At 45.4% G+C, this 25,782-nt stretch overlaps 1 protein-coding gene across 1 annotated transcript; it reads left to right on the top strand.

Annotated features, from left to right (window-relative positions):
- Window positions 1-4,506: 4,506 nt before the first annotated feature.
- On the top strand, window positions 4,507-23,942 carry TSACC (TSSK6 activating cochaperone). The gene is given in 5 exon segments (XM_036867751.1): window positions 4,507-4,666; window positions 5,617-5,658; window positions 11,466-11,517; window positions 13,330-13,512; window positions 23,750-23,942. Coding segments are annotated over 5 exon segments (534 nt in total). The 3' UTR covers window positions 23,847-23,942.
- Window positions 23,943-25,782: the final 1,840 nt, after the last annotated feature.

Genomic DNA, 25,782 nt, shown 5'->3' on the forward strand with positions numbered 1-25,782 from the left:
GGTCGGCACCAATCACCGCACCCACCTCACTGACCGGCACGCACACAGACCAATTGACATTCTTAGCCCCGCCCCCTACGTAAGAACGCAGGGAAAGCTAGCTAGAGAGGGCACAGACGCTTGCGCAATAGGGTGGCCGCTCCCGGCCGCGTGCAGCGCGAACCTCCGCGCAAGCGCCAAGGCTCGGGCAGTTGGCCGGCATGGCACTGCGCATGTGTATCAACTACAAGGGTGGTTGCTGGGGTTGAGGCTTTCGATTAACACCGCAGGTGAGGTCCTTAAACTCTTGCGTCTCAGCTCCTCTCGGGTCCCGAAGGTCAAGAAAGGCGTGACAGTTTCCACGCTTTCGTTCCAGCCTTAGCAACCAGGAGGGATAGAGGGGCGGGGCTTAAACCGGCAGTTGCGGGAAGACCTGGCCGGTTTGATGCGGGGTGAAATGGGAGTTGTAGTCCGATCGGACTGGGCTGGGCGGTAACTGTTCTTCCGGGCACGCTGGGAATTGTGGTTTATTGCTTCTGACTCGTTGCTGTGCGTGGACGTTTACCTTCTTAGGCAAATGTGTTCTGCTGAGGCTGTGAGCCGTACCGGAGGGTGATGGCTTACTTTTTCCCCGAGTTATCCTATCTAAAACACTTTTTCAAGTGTTCCCTGTAGTGCTCTCAGATTTTCTTTCTCCACTCCCATTCCCTCCTCTGCCCTCCTCATCTCCCGGTGCATTAGAGATGTTGGGGAGCCAGAGTTTTTAAATTACAAGACAAGACAAGAAAAGGACGGATATTACAGAAATTAAAACGATGAGAGAACACAGAATATTTGCCCGTTCATAGGAGACTGTTAAGGTTTGGGCATGGTTACAGTACTATTTTGTCCAGGAAAAAAGGCTGCAGTACTACTAGAAACATGTTTTCCAAACTAATGAAAGGGCTGTGAGACCAAGATCAATTCAAGAACAATTACTTATACTTGGCCATGAGATAGAACAGTACACCCTTTTACATTTTTTCCTCCCCAAATTGGAACAGCCTGAGCTCTGCTGGGGAGAACTTATGAAGTTGTTAATAGTAAAATAGTAGCATGGGTTGTCGGTGGTCATGTGATTCTTTACCAGGCACCACACCCGTTGGTGTTCAGATGGAGCAGCAGTCTAGTCATCCTACTAACTGAAGAGGTGTGTGTCAGAGACCCTGCTTCCTCTCCCTTAAAACCAGGCCTCCTTAATTGCTCAGCTTTTGGGAAAATGAAGCTAGTTGTATGTATGTTTTTTCCTGTTACTTATTTAATTGGAAAGTATTTGCTCTGCATTTCCCACTAAATGGGAACATTCCTGTATTCCCAGTGGCTAGAACTGAATCTGTTAAATAATAGATGCTCAATAATTTTTAAAATATATTTTAATAAATTTTTAAATTTATTTTTGGCTACTTTGGGTCTTAATTGCTGCGGACAGGCTTTCTCTGGTTGGTGGTGAGCGGCGGCTGCTTTTCGTTGTCATGCGCGGGCTTCTCATTGCCGTGGCTTCTCTTGTTGCAGAGCAGGGACTCTAGGCGCGTGGGCTTAGTAGTTGTGGCTCACGGGCTCTAGAGCGCAGGCTCAGTAGTTGTGGCGCACGGGCTTAGCTGCTCTGCGGCATGTGGGATCTTCCCCAACCAGGGCTTGAGCCTGTGTCCCCTGCATTGGCAGGCGGATTCTTAACCACTGTGCCAACAGGAAAGTCCCAGATGCTCAATAATTATATGTTGAATGAATATATTAATTATTACTTTGTATCTCCTCTTAATACTTAGAACAGAAGACATATTGTTGGCTAGAGTGAACAGATACTCAGACTGAGTGGGATAGTCCCACTGGTGGCCAGGGAAGTGCCTGAGACCATCTGACTCCAGAGCCTATTCACTTAACTGTTAGGTGGGGTAGATTACTTTATCTGAGAGGCCTGCTCTGTCATAACTTGAACATAAATGAACTAGCTCTTTTCACAGATTATATTGTGCAGTGGTAAGGAGCATGATTTTGGAGTCTATAGGCCTGGATTTGATTCCGCCATTGCCACATACTAATTGTGGAATCTTGAGCAAATTTCCTAACTTAAGTTTTCTCAAAAAAATGTGGATAAAGCTACCTACTTCATAGGGTCATTATGAGAAATGTATAAGATACTGTATGTAAATCACCTTTTATTATTGTCTCTGTTCTGCTTCCTTTGGCTGCTCCCCAACCTCATCCTCTATTATACATGGTCTAGTCAGAAATATGGTTCCTTTAGTATGGATTGTGTGTAACTCTTCAAACCTTACAGTTCAGTAGAAAATGCATCCTCAAACACCTAGGAAGGGCCCAAATGAGAAGTGCTTTCGCATGGAAGTTCACAAATTTTTCAAAGGGTGAGAAGAATCTTGAGGCCTGAGTTTCACCTTCTAGCTCCTTACCATGCTGAGTGAGCCATCAAATGAGATGATGACTCTGGAGCAGGAGCGAGGAGAAGATGGAAGACCTACAGCAGGGCTCAGAAAAATCCACAAACCCAGGGCAAAAAAATGGATTTCCCTCACCAAGAGTAACTGGTGGTGCTTGATCAGTTAATGACTGTCTAAACTGCAATACTGTCAGTTCCATGAGAATAGCAACCATGTCTGTTTAGCTCACTGTGGTATCTTCAGTGGCTGATACATGCAAGCACTTAACTGTCTCTTATGTGTATGAATGAATGAATTCAATTTTTTATCCTTTTTTGATCTCATTATGATAGTGAATAATGGATTCCCCACTGTCTCAACCCCTTTAATTCTTTCATAGAACCAGCTGTTCTGCCTTTCCATCCATTGCTCCTCTGTCTACTTTGCCACTTCCTTTTCATCTTCCAAACTCCTGAGGAGGAGTTCCCCAAAGGTCCAGTTTTCTCTCACAGTTTTTGACCTTGGAGAGCTAATGTATTTTTGCAGTTCCTTCATCACCTCTTTGTGACTGGCCTGGCAGTTTGACCTTTCACCTGAGCTCAGTGCCTTCTCTCTGGCTGTTTTTCTAGGCATTTCTATTTGGACTGTCTTGTCTCACCTCAGATCCAATATGTCCAAAATGTGATTTATGTTAATATGACGTTACCCCAACTCAGATTCCTTTGAGTGAGAAAGGAAATTCAGAGGCTTGTGCAATTGGGAGGTTGCTGAGGTAGTCAGAGAATAGGAAGAAGAGCTACCAGTACCACAGGGACTGGAACGGGATTCAGTGCCTGTAGCTATCTGTCCATCTCTCCATCTTTCTCCTGCACTCTCTCCTCTCTAATCTCTTGCTTGTATCTGCTTCTCATAGCATGCTAGCCAAACTCAGTAGCTTTCATTGACCCCAAATTTACATCTTCCCAGCATAGCAAATCAGAGGAAAGCAAGCTTTGACACAGAATCTATATATCAATCCCAAGGAATGACTGGCCCAGTTTGCCTCGTGTGCTTATCCCTTCAATCAGTCACAGTTGCCAAGGGAGATAGGAAACCATGATTGCCCTGTATTGGGCCACATGCCTTTTCCTGTTGGAATATGGAGAGGGGCCTGATGTATGTATGACCTGGAATCTGGGGAAAGAGTAGTTTTCCAGAGCAAGGGTTGCTCACTAGACAGAAATAACATATGTCTCCTATAGGACTCATGGTTTTCTCCCTACAAGTCAAATTTTCCTTCTAACGTAACTATTTTTGCCGAAGGTAATCTGTTTTCCCCTTTGAGAACTTCCATGTCCAACCCATTTTAATCCCAGTGGATTAATTAAAGTAAAAATTTTATCATATTTTCTAATCCTAAAAGGCTCAGTGACTTTCTGAGAAAGTCTCAGATTTGCTATTGGAAAGAGTCTTCCATGACCCATCCTGCTTTCCCACTCTCCACCCTCTAATTCTGGCCACTTTCTTAGGGCTCCTCATCCTCCTAGCCATATTCTTGCTTCCTTGCCTTTGCTCATGCCATCCTTTTTTTCTCCCACTTGAAATATCTTTTCCACTTATCCAAAGCTTCCTGTTTTCAAGGTCCAATAAATATCCTCCACCTGCCTGGAGTCTTCTTTGACTGTTGTACTCATATTGATATCTTACCCCATTTCAAAAACATTCATTTTTACATTTATTCATATCTTAGTATAACTAAAAGATAAAAGGACTTACTTTCACCCGAGGCTGTCAGACTCATTGTTTATGTCCTGTGTTGTTATATCACCATTTCACCAGTGTCTGATTCGTCTCCCTAAGTAGATATTAAACACCTAAGAAACCATGTCTTAGATGTCTTTTGTATGCCCTAACATTCAGCACAGTAGTCAGCATGTAGCACAGATCAATAAGAACTTGCAGAATATAAGCAAATTAGATTTTAGCTTATCCCAACCCTGCTTGGTTTCCCTTAGTCCCACTATGGTTTCTCTTTTGTCTTATATAACTTTCTTTGAAGATATTCAGGCCAGGGTCTCAGCACTTGCATTCATAGACCAGACGCAGGGATCTAATTAGGCTGTCCCTTGTCGGAATGAACTCTGACTTAGTTGCCTCTGATTTTGTTCCAGCTAAAGAGGAAGGTAATGCTGTGCCTCTTTGTTGAGCCAAACCCACCCCCAGCTTTATTAATCTTCAAGCAAGTTCCCCACCAGCCACTTGCCTGAAAATCACGGCAACAAAGCTGTCCTCAGGTAAGGAAGGATGCAGGGTGGATTTCCCAAATGGACTCAGCAGGGGGAAAGGTTGTATGGAGCAGGTGGCTGGAGCTGGCTGAAAATTTTATTGCTTGCTAGTAATGTTAGTTGAAAAAGTGGCCAGGGAAGGAAATAGTAACAGTTAACTCAGTTTCTTTGCATTTCAGTTATTCATCCTCCCATGGCGAAATCAGTGGGTATTTAGCATACCTGTGGGAAGCCAAACAGCGCACTAGACAGTCATGAGTCCTGTTTTTGAGGACCTCAGAGTTTAACAAAGAAGTCAAGACCAATAAATACACAAACAATGGATAAATAACTACCAAGGTTAACTAAGAGCTGGATGCAGATAATGTAGTTGAAAACATCAGAAAAAGAATTGATTTCAGCGAGACTGGTCAAAGTTAGACAACAGGAAGAACTTCGGGTCACTGCTGATGACCTTACTATGTCAGGTAAGAAGAATGCTGAGGCATCCCCTGAGCTCTTGAAAGGGAAGTTAGGCCTCACTCTCAGACCATTTCATTCACTCATCAAATATTTGTTGAACACTTACGCGCCAGGTACTGTTCTAGGTGCCGGGGACACACTAGTGAACAAATCAGACAAAAATCTATGCCTTCCTGGAGCTTACATTCTAGAAGGGGGATTACATAACTAATTACAATTAAAAACAATTACGTAACTAATTACAAAATATGCCAAATAATCATAAGTACTAAGGGAAAAATAAAGCAAGAGAGTGGGTAATAAGTTCCAGTGGATTGGTTTCAAATAGGGTGGCCAGGTAGGCTTCATGGAGAAGGTGACAGCTGAGCACAGCTGCATCTGGGTTGAGTTGTGCCCAGAAAGATTAGAGCGGTCATCTTATTAGAGCCCTTCCCACCTCAGTACAATTATAAAATCTCTCTTTTGTCTCCTTTGCACCTCCATTGCTCTTCCTTCAGGAATTGACCACAAGCCCAAGGAATGCCTAGGACTCCTAGAATGTATGTATGCCAGTCTCCAGCTTGAGACCCAGCTTGCCCAACAACAGATGGCTATTTTTGAAAATTTACAAGCATCCATGACACAACTGGCTCCTGGGAGAGAAAGCCAGAACTCTTCTCTCCCAACCTTATCTTGCAATCTGTTGTTAAATCACCTGCCCCAATTCAGTAAATGAATTGTGGAACAAAGTTATTGTGTATGTTTTCCCTACTCTCTTCCCAGTAAACCCTTGGTGGAATCTGGGCATATATATTCTACAAGTAGTTGGTTAGTTCACAAGTTCATAGTAAGTGCTCATTGAGTGCAAAGCACTATACAAGGCACGTGGGGTTACATATTACAGAAGAGAGAGTTTTGGGGGATTTACTATCTAACGAGGCAAATAAGAAAAAAAATTCATTGTAAAATTTAGTGGTACTCTAGGGGGGAATGGAAGTTCAGAGATAGAGGTTAGTAGGATACTGGACCAATCGTGGAATCTTGCTGGAGGAAGTGGTGCCACTTGATGAAGGAGCTGCATTGGATGACATGGACAGATGAAGTAAGGTAGTTCCATGTCAGTTGGGAAGCTTGGACAAAGACCTAGAGGTAGGAGAATAAGTCATCAAAAATTAGGATAAGAGGGTTTTTTATGCCCAGAGTATAGGATATGAGTCACAATGTAGAGCAGCTGAGAACAGACAGAGCAGCTTTCCCTGGGGAATTATTCTGGTAACAACTGTTAGAAGCTCTGATTTTCATTCTTTTTTTAAAAAATTTTATTTATTTATTTATTTATTTTTGGCTGCGTTGGGTCTTTGTTGCTGCATACGGGCTTTCTCTAGTTGTGGTGAACAGGGGCTACTCTTCGTTGCGGTGCACGGTCTTCTCATTGCAGTGGCTTCTCTTGTTGCAGAGCACGGGCTCTAGGTGCGTGGGCTTTAGTAGTTGTGGCTCGCGGGCTCTAGAACGCAGGCTCAGTAGCTGTTGCACACGGGCTTAGGTGCTCCATGGCATGTGGGATATTCCCGGACCAGGGCTTGAACCCGTGTCCCCTGCATTGGCAGGCAGATTCTTAATCACTGTGCCACCAGGGAAGTCCCAGCTCTGATTTTATTTGAAGCACTGGAGAGCAATTAGAGGCTTTCAAATAGCAGCAAGGCACATATAATGGGTAGAACATTTTGGGGTGAAGGGAGAATGGAAATGGAGAGGCCTGCACTAATTAATAATAGTAATCTGGGGCTTCCCTGTTGGCGCAGTGGTTGAGAATCTGCCTGCCAATGCAGGGGACACGGGTTCGAGCCCTGGTCTGGGAAAATCCCACATGCCGCGGAGCAACTAGGCCCGTGAGCCACAACTACTGAGCCTGCGCGTCTGGAGCCTGTGCTCCGCAACAAGAGAGGCCGCGATAGTGAGAGGCCCGTGCACCGCGATGAAGAGTGGCCCCCTCTTGCCGCAACTAGAGAAAGCCCTCTCACAGAAACGAAGACCCAACACAGCCAAAAATAATAAATAAATAAATAAATAAAAATTAAAAAAAAAACCAAAAACTTAAACTTAAAAAAAAAAAAATAATAATAATAATAGTAATCTGATACAAAACTACCAGGATCTGGATAAAGGGTTTAGAAATAAAGACAGGCAATGGGTAAATCTGAGCTAAATTACAGAGAAGGACTAGTCTTGAGCTTGAAACACCAAGAGACTGCATCCTGAAATTTCTAAGTTGGGAAGTCAGTTTAGCTTTAATGAGGGTTCAAGTCCAGCCATAAGTTTTCAGTGTTTGAGAAGGGGACACCTGAGTTTGGCTTAGCCATTTGAGCCACATTAGTCACCACTTTCTTTTACAGATGTGTTGGCAAATTATTCTTGAGATTGAGACTGGGTCCTTTTTCCAGAGGTTTATTTTCCCGTGGAATGTGGAGAAGATGAAAGGAGAGTTAGGCTTGAAAACAGAGATGAGGAGGAAGTGAGAAAGCAGTGATTGAGAAGAGGACTTCACATTGGCTTCAACTCTTTGAAGGGTTTTTCAGAGAGACTTCTTTATTCTGTATAATTAAAGAGGACTGAGCAGGAATAAGGCTGAAATGAAGCTTGAGGAATTGGGGTTGGGCATTGAAAAAATTCTGATTAAGCTATTATCCATGGAGAAAGAGAAAGAAATAATTTAAATAATTTTACAAAGATATTTGTGGATAAGTTTAGACCAAACTGCTTGGAAAAAGGAAGGATAAGTTATGTCTGGAAGTATGTTTATTTCATCATCTCATCCTCATCAAAATGCAATTTTTTTGAACAATTTTTTTTCATTTTTTTAACTTTTTTTTCATTTTTTAACATTTTTTTATTTTTATTTTATTTTTTTTTAACATTTTTTTTTTCATTTTTATTTTTATTTATTTATTTTTTGGCCATGTTGGGTCTTTGTTGCTGCGTGCGGGCTTTCTCTAGTTGTGGCAAGCAGGGGCTACTCTTCGTTGTGGTGTGCGGGCTTCTCATTGCATTGGCTTCTCTTGTTGCGGAGCACAGGCTCTAGGCACATGGCCTTCGGTAGTTGCAGCATGTGGGCTCAGTAGTTGCAGCACGCAGGCTCTAGGGCGCTCAGGCCTCAGTAGTTGTGGCTCACAGGCCCTAGAGCACAGGCTCAGAAGTTGTGGTGCATGGGCTTAGTTGTTCTGTGGCATGTGGGATCTTCCCGGACCAGGGCTCGAACCCATGTACCCTGAAGTGGCAGGTGGATTCTTAACCACTGCACCACCAGGGGAGTCCCCAGAATGCAATTTTTGAATAAAGTCTGAATGGGGTCCCCTCTTCCCTTAGCCAGTGATCTCTCCATTCACACTTAAAATTTAAGAGTCATGCTCCCACTAGAATGGCTGTCATCAAGAAGACAAAAGACAACAGTTGCTGGTGAGGATGTGGTGACAAGGGAACCCTTATATCCTGTTGGTGGGAATGTAAATTGGTCCAGCCACTATGGAAAACAATATGGAGATTCCTCAAAAAATTAAAAATATATCTGCCATATGATCCAGCATTCTACTACTGGGTATATACCCAAAGGAAATGAAAACAGTATTTCGAAGAGGTAAATGCACTTCCATGTTTATTGCAGTATTTGCAGTAGCCAAGGTATGGAAACAACCTAAATGCCCATCAGAGGATGAATGGATAAAAACGATGTGGTATGTATACACAATGGAGTATTATTCAGCCATGAGAAAAGAGGATATCCTGCCATTTGTGACAACATGGATAGACCTTGAGCACATTATGCTAAGTGAGATAAGTCAGATAGAGAAAGACAAGTACTGTATGATATCACTTATATGTGGAATCTAAAAAAGTCAAACAAAAAAGAAAAGCAAAGTAAAATGGTAGTTTTCAGGGGATGGGGGTGGGGGGATAAAAAAGTAATGTTGTTTAAGGGTACAAACTTGCAACAAGTAGTAAATAAGCCATATTTTTTTTTTTTAATAAATTTATTTATTTTATTTATTTATTTTTGGCTGTGTTGGGTCTTTGTTGCGGCGCGCGGGGCTTTCTCTAGCTGCGGTGAGCGGAGGCCACTCTTCGTTGCGGTGCACGGGCCTCTCACTGTGGTGGCTTCTCTCGTTGCGGAGCACAGGCTCCAGGCACGCGGGCTTCAGTAGTTGTGGCACGTGGGCTCAGTAGTTGTAAGCCATAGTCTTAATGCACCATATAATGAATTTAGACAACAATATTGTACTATAATTATGTAATGTGGTAAGTATCACTACAACAGCAATTATATTACAAAATATAAATATATCAAAATAACACATTGTACACCTTAAATATACACAATGTTATTTGTCAAATATATTCAGTAAAAAAATTTATAGTCACGCTTAATGAAAACATATTCCATGTTCATGGATAGGAAGACTCAACCTTTTTTTTTTTTTTTTGGTCCGCACTGCCCAGCATGCAGGATCTTAGTTCCCTGACCAGGGATGGAACCCACGCCCCCTGCAGTGGAAGCACGGATTCTTAACCACTGGACTGCCAGGGAAGTCCCAAGGAAGACTCAATCTTGTAAAGATGTCGGTTCTTCCTGCCACTGCAATGAGAAGCCTGCGCACCGCAATGAAGAGTAGCTCCCTCTCGCCGCAACTAGAGAAAGCCCGTGTGCAGCAACAAAGAGCCAACACAGCCAAAAAGAAAAAGAAAAAAACGACAAATTGTACTGCTAGGGATAAAGAGGAACATTTCATAATGATAGATAGGTTAGGATAAAATGTTGTATTCAAGCAATGGAGTGCTACTTAGCAATAAAAAGGAACAAACTACTGATACATTCAACAACATGAATGAATCTCAAAAACATTAAGTGATAGGCATCTTGCAGAAAAGAGCACACATTGTACCATTCCATTTATTTGAAGCTCTAGAACACACAATATTAATATATGATGGAACAAAACTAAAAACAACAGTTGCCTCTGGGGATGGAGTGGGAATGAGAATTGACTGGGAAGGGGCAGAGGGAACTTTCTGGTTGATGGCTCTATATTTTGATATAGGGTTTGGGTTACATAAAAGTATGCATTTGTCAAAACTCATCAAATGGTACACTTAAGATATGTGCGTTTCATCGGATGTAAATTTTACCTTAAGAAGAAACTGTAGGGGCTTCCCTGGTGGTGCAGTGGTTGAGAATCCGCCTGCCAGTGCAGAGGACACGGGTTCGAGCCCTGGTCTGGGAAGATCCCACATGCCGCGGAGCAACTGGGCCCGTGAGCCACAACTACTGAGCCTGTGCGTCTGGAGCCTGTGCTCTGCAACAAGAGAGGCCGCGATAGCGAGAGGCCCGTGCACCGTGATGAAGAGTGGTCCCTGCTTGCCGCAACTAGAGAAAGCCCTCGCACAGAAACGAAGACCCAACACAGCCAAAAATAAATAAATAAATAAATAAATTTAAAAAAAAGAAACTGTAAACAAATATTGACCTCTAGTTAATGATATGCATACAGAAGGTTTAGGGGTGAAGTATACTGATGTCTGCAACTCACTCTGAAATGCATCAAAAAAAAAAAATAGATGGAAAGATGGATAGATAAATTACGCGACAAATAGAATAAAATGTTATGGTTGAGTTTAGGTATTGGTTATCCATGAGTTTTCACTGGAAAAATTTCAACTATAATATATGTTTGAATATTTTCATAATAAAATGTTGAAAATAAGGGTCCTCATGTTTAGAGATACATACAGAAACATATACAGATGATGTCTGTGGTTTGCCTCGAAAGAACCTTGGTAGAGGGGGCTGGGTTGGGGTGTGGATGAAATAAAATTGATCATAGGTGGTTAATTGTCTTATCTGGGTGATAGGTACTTGAGACTCCAGGATAAATTCATCAATGGAATTGTTTTAAAAATGAGGTGTTTTACAGCATCACTGCATTCTTCGTGATGAGATAATCCTAAAAATGATAACATTTGTTTTTCCTTTTTTCTTCATTTCTTCATTCATTCATTTACTGGGTGCCTCTCATGTGGCAGGCACTGATCTTGGAGTTGGGGATAGAGCAGTGGACAGAACAAAGTCTCCATCTCATGGAGTTTTCATTTTAGTGCAGGGAGACTGACAGTAAGAAAACAAGTAAATACATAGTTATGTTGGATGACAATAAGAACTATTAAAATATAGTGTAGTACACAGTTCTGCAAATGGGGCCAGGGACTCCTGAGTGTTCCTAAAACCCCTTTAGGGGATCCTTGAGGTCAAGACAATTTTTGTAGTAAGTAATACTAAGACATTATTTGCCTTCATTCTCATTCTCTCATGTGTATACAGTGGGGTTTTCCAGAGGCTACATGGATGTGACATCACAACAGATTGGATACAGGTATGAGAATCCAGTTATTTTTCTATTAAGCCAGACATTAAAGAGATTTGTAAAAATGTAAATAGTGCTCTCGCTAATTTTGTTTTGGATATTATAGTTATTTTTATTAAAAATATTTGTTAACATGAGGTTGCTATTGTTTTTAAATGAATACATGAATATTTTTAAATGTTCTAATTTCTAACAAAGTAAATATAGAGAGATACAACCCATATAAACAAAAGCTGTTTGGGGTCCTCAATTTTTAAGAGTGTAAAGGGGTCCTGAAACCAACACTGTGAAAACCCTTGGTGTAGTGTAATGGGGGGAAGGGGGAGATTGTGGGAGGTAAGGGAAGCCTTACTGAGAAAGTAGCATTTGAGCGGAGACCTGAAGGTAGAGAGGGAATGAGCCATATAGGAGTAGAACATTCCAGACCAAGGGAACAGAAAGTGCAAAGACCATGAGGCGTGCCTGGAATTCTGGAAGAACAAACAGGTCAAGATATTTGCAATGGCATGACTGCAAGGAAGAGTGGAAGGAGGTGAGATCAGAGAGGTGATGAGAATCCCAGATGATGTGTAGGGCATTGCAGGATATTTTAAGGACTTTGGCTTTTTTTTTTTTTTAATATTTATTTATTTATTTATTTTTGGCTGCATTGGGTCTTCGTTGATGCGCGCAGGCTTTCTCTAGTTGCAGCGAGCGGGGACTACTGTTCGTTGTGGTGCGCGGGCTTCTCATTGCAGTGGCTTCTGTTGTTGTGGAGCACAGGCCCTAGGTGCTCGGGCTTCAGTAGTTGTGGCACAAGGGCTTCAGTAGTTGTGGCACGTGGGATCTAGAGCGCAGGCTCAGTAGTTGTGGCGCACGGGCTTAGTTGCTCCGCAGCATGTGGGATCTTCCCGGACCAGGGATCGAACCTGTGTCCCCTGCATTGGCAGGCAGATTCTTATCCACTGCGCCACCAGGGAAGCCCAGGACTTTGGCTTTTACTCTGAGTGAAATGGGAAACCATTGGAGGATTGTGAAGAGTCATGTGATCAGAAATACATTTATTTTGACAGGGTGACTCTAGCTCCTGTGTTGAGAATAGATTGTATAGAGGCAAGGGAGGAGGAGGAGGTTATTTTAATAATCCGAGCAAGAGGTGAAGGCGGCTTGGACCAGGGTCGTAGCTACGGAGGTGGTGAAAAATGTTTAGAGTCTGAATATATTTTGAAGGTATAGGTCTCAGGATTTGGTGATGGATGGATACGATGTATGAGAGAAAGAGAAGTCAAGGATGACGCTAGATTTTTGACCTGAACAACTGGAATGATAGAGTTGTCATTTATGAGATGGAGAAGCCTGGGGGAGGAATAGTAAGGGGTGGATGCAGAAGCAAGGTTCTGACTGTGTTAGATTTGTGATGCTTGATATGTATTTAAGTGGAAATGTCCACCAGGCAGTTAGATACGTGACTTAAATTCATGGGGGAGGCTTGGGAGGAGATAAAAATTCCATAGACATCAGTATATTAATGATATTGAAAGCCACAAAACTGGAGGAGATCACCTAGAGAATGAAGAGGCAGAGAATAGAGCTCTGGGCACCACAAGGCTAAGAGTTCCGTGAGAGGAAGAGCTACTCTCAGGCTCTGCTGTCCTTAGCTTTGATTGGAAAGGCTAAGGTAGTGTTAGATGAAAACATCTTCAAGAATGAAAGAGCCAAATTACCCTTCTTTCACTGTTAGGAACATAATTTGATTACTAGAAACAAAAGTTACTTTAATTATTTTCCCAAATTTTCCACCAATATTTGCTTTCCCGTACTTCCTTGTCTCTGATTTTCCAGTCTTTCTCCTTCCAGGCCCCTGATCGACCAGCCAAGCCATTCATCACTACTGTCCAGAACTCCACGTATACTCGACCTCAGGCCACTTCTGCCATACAAAGTAAACGACTGGCTAGGTTCGATGCTCAAGGCTCTGGTCCGGGAAGGATCTCCCTCCATGGTGTCCTTTAAAGCCACCCCTGAGTAAGGCTGTGATACAGCAGCAGCCCATTTACAGCTAACCCCAGTGTATCATGTTGACCCATCTCTGGACCAGACTGAGTTGTTGTTTTTAACTTTGATTTACAGAGAATTTAGAACATACACATAAGTAAATAGAATAGTATATGAACTCCCATCTATCCCTAACTCAGGCTTAACCATGGCCATTCATTTCCCCTCTCATGATATTTTATAAATTTATTTATTTATTTATTTTTGGCTGTGTTGGGTCTTCGTTTCTGTGCGAGGGCTTTCTCTAGTTGCGGCAAGCGGGGGCCACTCTTCATCGCGGTGCGCGGGCCTTTGACTGTCGCGGCCTCTCTTGTTGCGGAGCACAGGCTCCAGACGCGCAGGCTCAGTAGTTGTGGCTCACGGGCCTAGTTGCTCCGTGGCATGTGGGATCTTCCCAGACCAGGGCTCGAACCCGTGTCCTCTGCATTGGCAGGCAGATTCTCAACCACTGCGCCACCAGGGAAGCCCCCCTCTCATGATATTTTAAACAAGTTGCATACATTACATAATTTCACTGTAAATATTTTAGTATGTATCACTAAAAGATAAATGCTTTTGAAAAGTGACAACATTATTATTACACTTGAAAATAGCAATAATACCTTAATATCAAATATATAGGAAGTGTTCAAAATCAGACCTGAGTTTTTGTTCCTCTGTCAGTTGGTCTTGGAAAGTTTCCCATGAGGCCATAGATATGAGTTGAGGGAAAAGCACTGGAGCAAAGGACATAGACAGTCTGGACCACCAGTTGATGTAATTAGCATGGGTCTTTTGGATCTGCTCAGGCCTAATCCCAAATATGCCATTTTCCCATTGTACAATGGATTGCTGCTGTGCCCTCCCAATCTTATGACTCAATGGATCTGATAATACCCAGTCAAGACGAGTAGCTATGGATGAATAGTCACTCGATGTCCCATAGTCAGCGCTGGGTCTGTGCTCAAGCCCTATAGCCCATTTTTCAAATGATAACATTCTCTTTCACAGTAGGCAGAGTTTGGCTCCAGAACCCTGAGTCTGTGTTACAGCCCTCCTATTGGGGCTTTTTAGAGACTCTCTACAATGTTCTAATCCACTGTAGAGACCTTTGGATTCATTGTGTTTTTTTGTGTCATGTGGCTTTAGTGGCAGGACAGCTTCAGTCATAGCCTGGACATGCCATAGAGCTCTCTCTTGCTTTGAACCCCACTCAAAACTGATAGCCCTTCAGGTCACCTAATAAATGGTTTGGAGCAATAGTCCCACGTGTGGGATATGTTGCCTCCAAAATCTAAAGAGTTCTGCCAGTTACCATTCTTCTTAGTGGTAGGGGATACAAAATGCAACTATTTGTCCTTCACTTTAGGGGCGATGTTCTGGCATACCTCAGCTTATTGGATCCCTAAAAATTTCTTCAATGTTGCAGTGTTGGAGGACAGAGGGAATGAAAAGCACGCACCAAACTGAGAAGGCATCTTGAGACTGAAAAACGAGGCAGCTCCATATAATCAGTAGATCAGTGGGTGGGATTGGGATCGAGCTGCTTTCCATACCGCAGAGGGGCCATTGGGATAATTTTATAGTTAACCTAGGGTATGGGGGTAGGTGCTTGGAAACAGGACGTACGTTCCTAAGTTAAGGTTTGTGAATGGGTAACTAGTCCTGTGGGCACTGGGAATACGTCAGGGAAGGTTTTTCATCATTGTTTGGGGACTAACAGAGCATAGAGGCTACCTAGTCCGAATGATTATTAGGCAATATCTATTAACTACAAAGCCCTTGATGACAGAGAAGTGATTCACTGCACACTACATTCCTGGGTAGGGTCAGCGAAAGGTCAGGAGAAACTGTAAGGGCCCAAGATGGCGTCAGTCACACTAACAGCCATGCAGTCAGGAGCCTGAATCCTCTAGTCTTACTAAACTACTTACCACTTCATGATCGTCAAGTCCAATTAGTAAATCATCAGTGGAGTGGACTGGCATATGTTGGGCAGTGTGTCAAGACAATTGAGTTCCCTGCAGACTCTATTGGTTAGAGACCAGGAGGGTTAGCATGCTAATGTCTATGGCGAGACAGTGATTGTGTACTGCTGTCCTTCTTATATAAAGGCAAATTGCTTTAAACCATCCTTACCAAGGAGGATAGAGAACACACTTGCCAGACCAATAGTCACATATCAATGCTAGAAGCTGGCCAGTAAATATACCACATTCAGTATGGCGGCTATGATTGGGGCTACCGTGTGGTTAAATTTATGGTAACCCATTATCATCCACTCTGGCTTCTGCAGGAGCCAGAAAAATGAATAGTATATGAACCCTTATGTATCCATCACTTTATCCCAACGAAACTACCATCCCTGTATCCTTTAAGTATTTGATGGTGGTGCTAATCTCTGCAAGGGGAGAGGGTTGCTTCTGCTGACCTGGAGTGTTCAGATGAAGCTGGAGGTTCAGAATTCTCAGGTTCATGTGCACAGATGTCTCATTCCAGGTCTTTGAGTCTTACTCTTTTCCTATCAGGGTCCTGAGTTTGATATAGGAGACCTGTTGGTGCTGTGCATTCAGTCTCCTTTGCTGTTCTGCTACCCTCAGTTAGATCCCGTATCTGATTTTCTCACTGTCTGCCCTGCAACTTAGGTGAGAGTCTCCTTAGACATTGCCAAAGAGGCTCTCTGACTTTCGTGGTATGCCTTGAGTTGTTAGTTGGTTGACCTGAGCCTATAATTTTCTTTTTTTTGAAGGCTTCCAAAGCAGTTAAAAGCCAGCCAACCCTTATAGTTACCATTGCCCCCATGCCATTAAAGGGTCATAGCTATCACAAATGCCAGCACTTCACCTTTTACCACATCCCAGTCCACCACGGGTGAGAATCTTAGTTATTTGATGCTATAATACACCAGGAATTGCCAACAATGGAATCCTTTTTGCCATCTGACTAAAAAGTGATCCGGCTCCAAAATCCCATCCTGATAGTCTTCATTCTAGTCTGGAACCAGTTGTTTTAGCCAGTTTCTCCCAAAAGCAAAGCCTGAATCCAGTGTTTTCATGCAGGTAGTTTATTTGGGAATGCGATCCAGAGAGAAGGTACGCAGAACAAGCAGAGTGGACAGGGAAGAAGGGAAAGATGATATAAAGATGCATCATTCAGTTGGCCACCACTACAGGTGACTCATGCTCAATCCCACAGGACCTTTTGAGGAGCCTCATGAAATGGATCTCAGAACCATTTCTGAGAAATGAAATGAAATGAAAAGAGGTAATGAAAAGGGGAAATGTATCTATTGGCTCCTGACCCCTGCTGGACAAGAGTGCCCCACTATTGTTAACTCCCTGTCTTAGTCTAGGATCCTGTAACAAAGTACCATAGTGGTGATCATTTTGTAATGTATAAAGATACCGAGAGAATTCCCTGACAGTCCAGTGGTTAGGCCTCCATGCTCTCAGTGCCGAGGGCCTGGGTTCCATCCGTGGTCAGAGAACTAAGATCCCGCAAGTCACACAGTGTGGCCAAAAAAACAAAACAAAACAAAATAAAATAAAATACAAATCGAATCACTATGTTGTACACCTGACACTAATATAATATTGTAAGTCAGTTATACTTCAATAAACAAACAAAAAACAAAAAAACAAAGTACCGTATACTGAGTGGCTTATAAATAACAATTTTAATCTCATAGTTCTGGAGGCTGGAAGTCTAAGATCAGGGTGCCAGCCTGGTCGAGTTCTGGTGAGGGTCCTCTTCCAACTTCTTGTATCCTCACATGGTGAAAAGAGGGTGATAGAGCTCTCTGGGGTCCCTTTTTAAGAGCACTAATCCCGTTCATGGGGGCCCCACCCTCATGACCTAATCAACTCCCAATGTCCCACCTCCTAATACCATCACATTGAGGGGGTAGAGTTTAGAGTTTCAGTTTCAACTTAGAGTTTCAGTTTCAGTTTAGAATTTTGGGAGGCTACATTCAGTCCCTAGCACCCCCATGCTTCCAGTTTGCACATGCATAAGTCTTTGTAGGTTCTTGCAAAGAAGCCCCAGGGCAATAAATGGGAGGGGTGGCACAGATTCCAAGGAGAGACACTGAGAGGTTGTACCTGCACTTAGCTGGTTGAAGCTTGTATGAAACTGTCACCACAGCATTAGGTGGAGCAAGAGGTAGGGTCCAGAGAATTTACAGAATAGGTGCCTGTTATAACACGTGATAGTGCCTTTGGGACATCCTCATGACAGTGTCTCAGAGGGAACTGCACGGAGGGGTACGGGAGAAGGAAAATGGCTGGTGTGCCTGAGCGGCATTCCCCCAGTGTCCGTCTCCTCCTGACCTTCCCCTCAATGGGGCTGAGATTTCACTAACTACTGTTCCTCTTCCTTCTTACCTGACTGTGTATTCTAGAGATCCTAGATTTTGCCATTACTTCCTCTCCAGGGCTTGATTCCTTTTCGGGTTCTGGGGCCTTTCTAATTGCTCTGAGGCCAAGAGAAAGGCCCGGAGAAAAATCTCTGAGTGGAGCCTGGGTCCCTCCTTCTCTTCTACACTGGGGCAGAGGGGGTGGGGTGGAATTGATGGATGGAAACCCTGGGATCCTCACAGCCTTCTAGTCTCATCCAGAACCTCCAGCGCGGAGTGCTAAACTACCTCCCTGCAAATAAGCCCTCTGCTGTGGGCTTCCTCTGACACAGGGTTTTGGTTTTCCCTTCCCTTTACCACAGACACATTGGCATTTTTCCACTGAATGAACAGTGGTGCCCGGACTGACATCTTCTGCTCAAGCCTGCTTTGCCACCACTTTCTTCTCTGGGTGAGCTGGGCCAACTCTTGCTTGGTAGGTCCTTCCCTCTGTGTACTGACACTGACTCCTGGGGATGGGATGAAAACCAAGGGGATGGCAGGGTCCCATAAGTGAAGACCTCATAAAGCAGACAGTAGGGTCCTAAGGACTCAAGTAGTAGATTTCTGAGACAGGAGGTGATGGGTGCATCTAATTCAAGGACCACTGTTTGCTGCCAAACTGAACACTTACTGAAAAAGTCTGAAGATGGGTAGTTTTTGGTTTGGATTTTTCACGAAGTGAGACACTAACAAAGAAGTGAAACCATTCTGTGATCTCAGGTTTGACTGGTTTGACTGGTTTGTTCTCTAAGCAGGTTAAACATGAACACACATCCTTGGTGAAGAGGGTAAGCCATTATCGACCTTTGTTTCTCTGAGGTTCTGAGACTCTTAGAGCTAGAAAAGGCCTGAAAGTTCCCCAAACGTCGGCATGCATCAGAATCACCCAGAGAGCTTGTTCCATGCAGACTGCTGGCCCCACTTCTGGAGTTTCTGATTCGGTAGGTCTGGGGCAGATCCTGAGAGCTCTCCTTTCTTTCTTTTATTGATTTATTTATTTAATTTTGGCTGCATTGGGTCTTTGTTGCTGTGCGCGGGCTTCCTCTAGTTGCAGCGAGCAGGGGCTACTCCTTGTTGCGGTGCACGGGCTTCTCATTGCGGTGGCTTCTCTTGTTGTGGAGCACGGGCTCTAGGCGCCCGGGCTTCAGTAGTTGTGGCACGTGGGCTCAGTAGTTGTGGCGCACGGGCTCAGTAGTTGTGGCACGTGGGCTCAGTGGTTGTGGCGCATGGGCTTAGCTGCTCCGCAGTATGTGGGATCTTCCCGGACCAGGGATCAAACCCGTGTCCCCTGCATTGGCAGGCGGATTCTTAACCCCTGCGCCACCAGGGAATTCCCAATCTCTCCCTTCTAACAAGCTCCCCGGTGGCAGGGGGCTGATGTGCTGGTCTATATCAGCGATCCTCAACTCTGGCTATGCGTTGAAATTGTCTGGAGAGCTTTAAAAGAAAAATACTGGTGCTGAGACTCCACCCAAACCTATTAAATCAAAGTCTCTGGGGGTGGGGGCAGGCACTGGTATTTTTTCAGAGTTTCTTCCCCAACCCAAATGATTCAGAGGGACACTGATCCAGCGTCTCCACCAGGCCAGCATGGTTCACTTGAGGGAGGGGGTGCTTCCATATGGGGTCTCTCACAATCATCTGCTGAGCCTTTTCAACTTTCCCGCAGTGGCTCTGGTGAGTGTGCTTTAGGCCCCCTACCCCTCTGTGTCTATGATTCTCCTGCCAGGAATTACCCAGCTTCCAGCCCAGCTGCAGGAAGCCCAGTCTCCTCCCAGGGCAGCAGGTCTGGGTGCTAGAAGGCTCTTGTACCTAAACCTGGGTCTGACTCCTACAGCTTTCTCCAAGCACTTAGTAAGCTAATTCCATGGTGAAGGCAGGACCCAATAGTGCCATCTGTAGCCCCCGCAATCTAAGACCTCCAGTGCCCAGATAAAGCAGCCCCAGTTCCTGTAACACCCTCCTGTGGTTTTCACCTGAACCTGCCTCTCTGTTTATTGCTCATCTCAGATGTGGCAGTTCTAACTGAATCCGGAACTTCAGGTGTGTCCAGAGCTTGTAAAAATGAATATCGGAAGGGGAGAGTCAGAACCCAGGAGGAGTTCTCTGGGAGCATTTCCCCAAGACACTCCTCCACCCCACTGGCCCAGCTTCTCCCTTCCTGAACTCAGGATCTTCTGGGTTTTGTCATCTGATATTTGCAAACCACTTGGCAGGAATTTGATGCCGTCAGACCACCAGTTTCAAGTCGTGACACATTTTATTATTATTATTATTTTTTGTCCACGTGGCACGGCTTTCAGGATCTTAGTTCCCCAACCTGGGATTGAACCGGGCCTCGGCAGTGAAAGCGCCGAGTCCTAACCGCTGGACCACCAGGGAATTCCCAGTAGTGACACATTTTAAAACAATACAGTTAAAAAGAACTTTAGTAAGTTTCACATTAGTGAAAAATCAGGGGTTTTTTGTTCCTGTTCTTGACAGCTTTTCCCGTTGCTGTATGACCAACGCATAGAATAGTGCCTGGCACATAGCTGGCTCTCAGTAGCCATTTGCTGCATATTTAAATGGCTAATAAAATGAAATACTTAAATAGATAAATATTTATTGAATGAGTAAGCGGGAAGGATAATACTGTTTACAAACTGGTCTGGCTAAGAAGACAGGACGGTGAAGAGCACACTGAGAGCCAGCCAGGGAGCCCAGCCCAGCCAACAGGGCGGGGTCCCCTTCTTTCCTGTCCACCGTCGCTGCCCACGCCCACGGAGATGGAGGGGTGCGGCCTGCCCCCTCCATGGGAGCTAACCTGCTACTGGCTTGAGCTGTGAGTGCTGGAGCTGCAAGCCTAGGGTGAAGGTGTTGTTGGCAGAGGAAGGTGGGGACCGGTGTGATGACTTAGCTCCATTGCCAGCTGACCAGCTGTCTCAGGGTGGAGGGCCTGGCAGAGGCAGCAGTAGGGAAGGGCAGGCCCTCGAGGATGGAGATCTGGAAAGGACTCCCTGCAGCAGGAAAGGACTCACCCTGGTGGAGTCAAAGTCCTGTCTCCTTTCAGCCCAACACTGCAGTCAGGAATTGGGAGTGCGGACCATGCCATGCCCAGTAGAGGGGTTGCCCTCAAGGTGGCCCAGTCCAGAGAAGGGGTGGAGGTATAAATCCCAACGGGGCATCCAGCACTCTAATTTGGGGAGCACACGGCAAGGAGCCCAAAGGCAGGGAATCATACTTGAGGTGGGCCTTGAAGGTGAAGTCCTCTTTTAGTTGAAGAAGGGGCACGCAGGTAAGAGCCCGAACTAATCACCTGCCGGAACTAAAGTACAGAGTCTGGAAAGCGAATCTCTCAGCCTGGAGGGAGAAACAGGCTGCATTTGGGAGGGGTCTTCTCGGTTCCCTGCTGGAGATGGGATCACCACCAGTGGCTCAGGTCAAAAACCTGGGTACCATCCTTGACTCATATATTAGTCAGCTCAGGTTGCCATAACAAAACACCATAGACTGGGTGTTCCAACAACAGAACTTTCTTTTCTCACAGTTCCGGAAGCTGGAGGTCTGAGGTCAGGGTGCCCGCACGATCTGTTCCTGGTGAGAGCTCTCTTCCTGACTTGCAGTCAGCCACCTTCTTGCTGTTGTCCTCACCTGGCAGAGAGGGCGAGCGTGAAAGCGAGAGCAAAAGAGGCGCGGGGAGCTCTCTGGTGTCTCTTCTTATAAGGGCACTGATCCCATCATGAGGGGGCCACTCTCATGACCTCATCTAAACCTAATTATCTTCCACAGACCCCGTCTCCAAATACAATCACCCTGGGGGTTAGCACTTTGACATATGACTTTAAGGGCACACAATTCGGTCCATAGCAACTCCTTTCTCTCTCACCTCATATCCAACCCTTCGGGAAACCTTGTCAGTTCTACCTTCCAAACATTGGGCTGACCAAAAAGTTCGTTCGGGTTTTTCGTAAGACGTTAAAGAAAAACCCGAACGAACTTTTGGGCCAACCCAATACGTCCAGAATCGACTGCTTTCTGCACTGTTACTGCTACCGTCGGCTCTTGCCTGGATTGCAGCAGTGGCCTCTGGACTGGTTACCTGCTCCCCAGGCAGCCAGAGGGATCCTTTAAAATAATACATCAGATCATATTATTTCTCTGCTCTTGACCCCTCAAATTGCTCCCCATTATCCTTACGGTAAGGTCCAAACTCCTCACCAGGGCCCTGAGCCCTCCGTGTGCTGGCCCCCACTACCCCTCCTGCACTGCCCCATTGCCCACTGAGCTCTTGCCACACTCCTTGCTGTTCCACCTCAGGGGCAGTGCATTTGCTGTTCCCTCGGCCTATCAGTCTGTAAGATCCCCTCTCACTTCCTTCCATCCCTCCTGAGGCCTTCCCTAGCAATCCAGTCTAGCAGCACCCCTGTCATTCTATCCTCTAGCCCAGCTTTGTTTTCTTCAACAAACCTCTCGTGACATCTTATGTATCTATCTGTGTGTGTTTATTGTGTGTCTCCCCGACTAGAACAGCAGCTCCATGAGGGCAAGGATGATGTCTATTTGTTCACTGCCAGGTCCTCAGGGTTGAAAGCAGGGCCTGCTTGACCTTGCAACGCATGGCTCAATAAATAGCTACGAAGTGAACAGCTGAATGGTCATGACCTTGCTTAACAGCATTAAGAGACTCAGATCCCACATTCTCCTCTGTGTCTCAGGAGCTTGGTACGCTGGCGGGGCTGCAGGAGGGAGATCAGAGCAGACAGCCCACGTCCCTAGATGTGCCCCAGAGAGGCTGAGTCTGATCACAGCCCAGTCTGATCGCTCTTCTGCAGCTCTTGTCAAACCTTATGGAACCATCTTACCACCTCCATCCCGGCTGCTTCAGGCCCGGGGCAGAGAAGATGTGCTTCCAACATTTACAACTGTCCTGTCCTGGGTTGTATGTAAAGAATATTTCTATCCAACTGCTGCCTTTCCAGAGAAGAGAGGTGTTCATCACAAAGTGTCACTCACTTTTGGGGAGGGGAGGATGGGACTGGCCTAGGAGAGCAAGGGTCCAACACCAGGATGCCTGAACAACAGCTCCTGGCAGAGGGAGGTAGTAGGGCTTGAGCTGGCTTTCCTGGCTTGTCCAGGGCAGAGTGTAGTTTTGGTTGGTTTGGTGGTGGCAGCAGAATCCTTAGGAGAACTGAGGAAGGGAAGCTGGGGTGGGGATGTGGCTTCTTATCTCCCCGCTCCCTTTAACTGCTGTCACCTCCACCTGACCCATTTCTAGATGCAATTCCACTGCACCCTAGGTTCCCTCCTGGCTTTTCTCTCTCTCTCCTTTTTTTTTTTTTTTTTTTGCCTGTGCCACATGGATTGTGGGATCTTAGTTCCCCAACCAGGGATGGAACCCTGGCCCTCGCAGTGAGAGCTGAGTCCTAATCACTGGACCGCCAGGGAAGTCCCCCCTGGCTTTTCTCTTAAGTGGCTCCAGTCAGGCACTTGAGAATTAACTGAACACAATTATATTTTTAAAACTAAGGACTGAGGGACTTCCCTGACTGTAAGTGCTGATCAACAGTCACAACCATGGCTGTACTATTGAAGGCGTACTACATGTCACGTGATTTGTGGGCGTTAATCCTCACAACAACCCCTGTGGGGTTATTAGTATTATTATCTCCATGTAACAGATGAGGAAACTGAGGTTCAAAGCATGGTAAGCAACTTCTCCAAAATCTCTTTTGGACAGAGCTGGGACTCTGACCTCTGTCCCTCTCATTCTGAGGCCACGCTCTCACCTTCTGCTCTTTGCTGTCTTTCGAAACTTTTACTGGTCAGGAATTGATCACAGACCCCCAACAGGATCGCAAGAATTGCACCACTGAAGCAGAGCTGCTGTCAGGCCTTGGGAACTAAGACTACATCTCATCCATCTTGGCATCCTGAGAACAGAGCATGATTCTGCTCTGTTTGATGGTGATGGAGCGTGGAGGACATTCCTCCAGAATCTAGCACGTAGCGTAGCACCTGGCACATAGCAGGAATGCAAACAAAATGTATTACATGAATGGAAAACATTTTAATTGGATATCACTGCCTTCTGACAAACTTTTTTCCCAAGGTATTGTCATTTTCATTTTACAGATGAAGAAACCTTAACAAACACAAGTAATCTGATTCTGGCAATCTTTTACATGGAAGTTATTTTGGTGCGCCTCTGGGGACAGAAAGCCATATTTGGTTTTTACCATTGGCTGTATGTAAACACAACAATATTTTGTATGGTGCCACTGTGGCTGTGGTTTTGGGGAAAAATTGAGGTCTGGGGTTTTCCACCCCCAGAAAATGGGTGCTGAGGAGTTCTCTAGTATAGCTTCTTTTTCTATTTTCATACCAGACTGTTAGACAAAAAGGAATCCCTCTGCTCCACCTTACCTGTGAAATTAGGCCAGATCTCAAGGTAAGCATCACTTCCTCTGGGAAGCCTTTGCTGACCACCCCCAGCATGAGTTGCGTCCCCATAGGACCTGTCTTCCCCACTATCACCCTTGGCAATGCGATTGCCTGCTGATTCACCTGCATCCCCCCCAGATAGACCTCCCACCCCCACCCAGGGATATATCTCGTTCCACTGGATCTCCAGCCCCTAGCACCATGTCTGGCACACAGTAGGTGCTCAATATGTTTGTTGAATGAATGAAGGCTCTGCCTTCTCCCAAATCTCCTCTATTCAAGAGTTGTTGTGTCACAGGGGCTGCTGGTCTGATGGCCCTTTCTGAACATGCTTGTCCTAGGCCCCAGACTCTGCTGGTCACGGCCTCCAGCCGATGACAGGAAAACACATCAAGACTGTGTCTGCCCCCTCCATCCTTTCCTGTCCCCAGAGGCGCATGTGCCCGTAGTATGTTGGAGTCAGCAACCCATTTGCCCTCTCTGCTCAGCCAATCAGAACAATAATAACCATATCTGTTGACTGCTTATGAAAATGCCAACGCTCTACATCAATTATTTGTAATCTTCATAACACTTCCACAAAGGGAATATTATTACTCCTATAGATAGGGAAACTGAGACTCAGAGCTCAACAATTTGCCGAGGTCATAACAGCAAAGATGTATTGAATGAATGAAGGAATGAACAAACAAGTGTCTTACTGATTCTGGTGCTTTGCTACTTTTCTCTTTTGTTCCCCATAAACACTGGGGATAGCTCGATAGAGCAAAAGGAGCAAATTGGCTTTGGGGATTCCTGAGCCAAGAGAGCAGGGAGTAGGGAGGAGGTGACCCCAGTAGAGAACAGCTCCAAGCAACCCCGAGTTACTCAGTAACCCAAACTCTGGTCCCTGTGGACAGCCTGGCCAGGCTGGGCCAGGGCAAGCAGCAGACACCAGTTCCCCTTGGCCACCCTCAAGTGCCCAGCTGGTCACAGCTGGAAACTGGAGATGCAAGGTCAAAGATTGGGCAGACCCCAGGCCAGGCAGGATGGGAGCTGGTGACTGAGTTTGGGCTCTGAGAGGAGGTCAGGGATGGAGGAAGGGGTGAGAGGTGAAGTCCCCCCATTCCATCAGAGTTTTCAGGGCCAGAGAAGGCAGGAGGAAGGGCCAGGGGCCCTGACAGCACTTGGCAATCCAAAAGAAAACCATGGACTGAGATTCTCCATAGTGGGTAGTGGGCCAGGGGAGTCCTCACAGGTGTAGGCCTGCCAGGAGAGCCCTCAGAAGGGGCGGGTGGGCCAGGGGGACCCTCAAAAGGGGAGGACTGTCAGGGTCTTGCTCTCTGCTGGACCAGGGGTGATACCAGATGGTACCCATTAGTTGTTCAAATACCAAGATCCTCCTATAAAGATGGTATTTAGCAGTTCCCCAAAGGTCTCCAAGTATGCCCTCAAGAGGTTGG

Source organism: Balaenoptera musculus, chromosome 1 (genome assembly GCF_009873245.2).
Source record: "Balaenoptera musculus isolate JJ_BM4_2016_0621 chromosome 1, mBalMus1.pri.v3, whole genome shotgun sequence".
In the NCBI taxonomy this organism is placed as follows: Eukaryota; Metazoa; Chordata; class Mammalia; order Artiodactyla; family Balaenopteridae; genus Balaenoptera; species Balaenoptera musculus.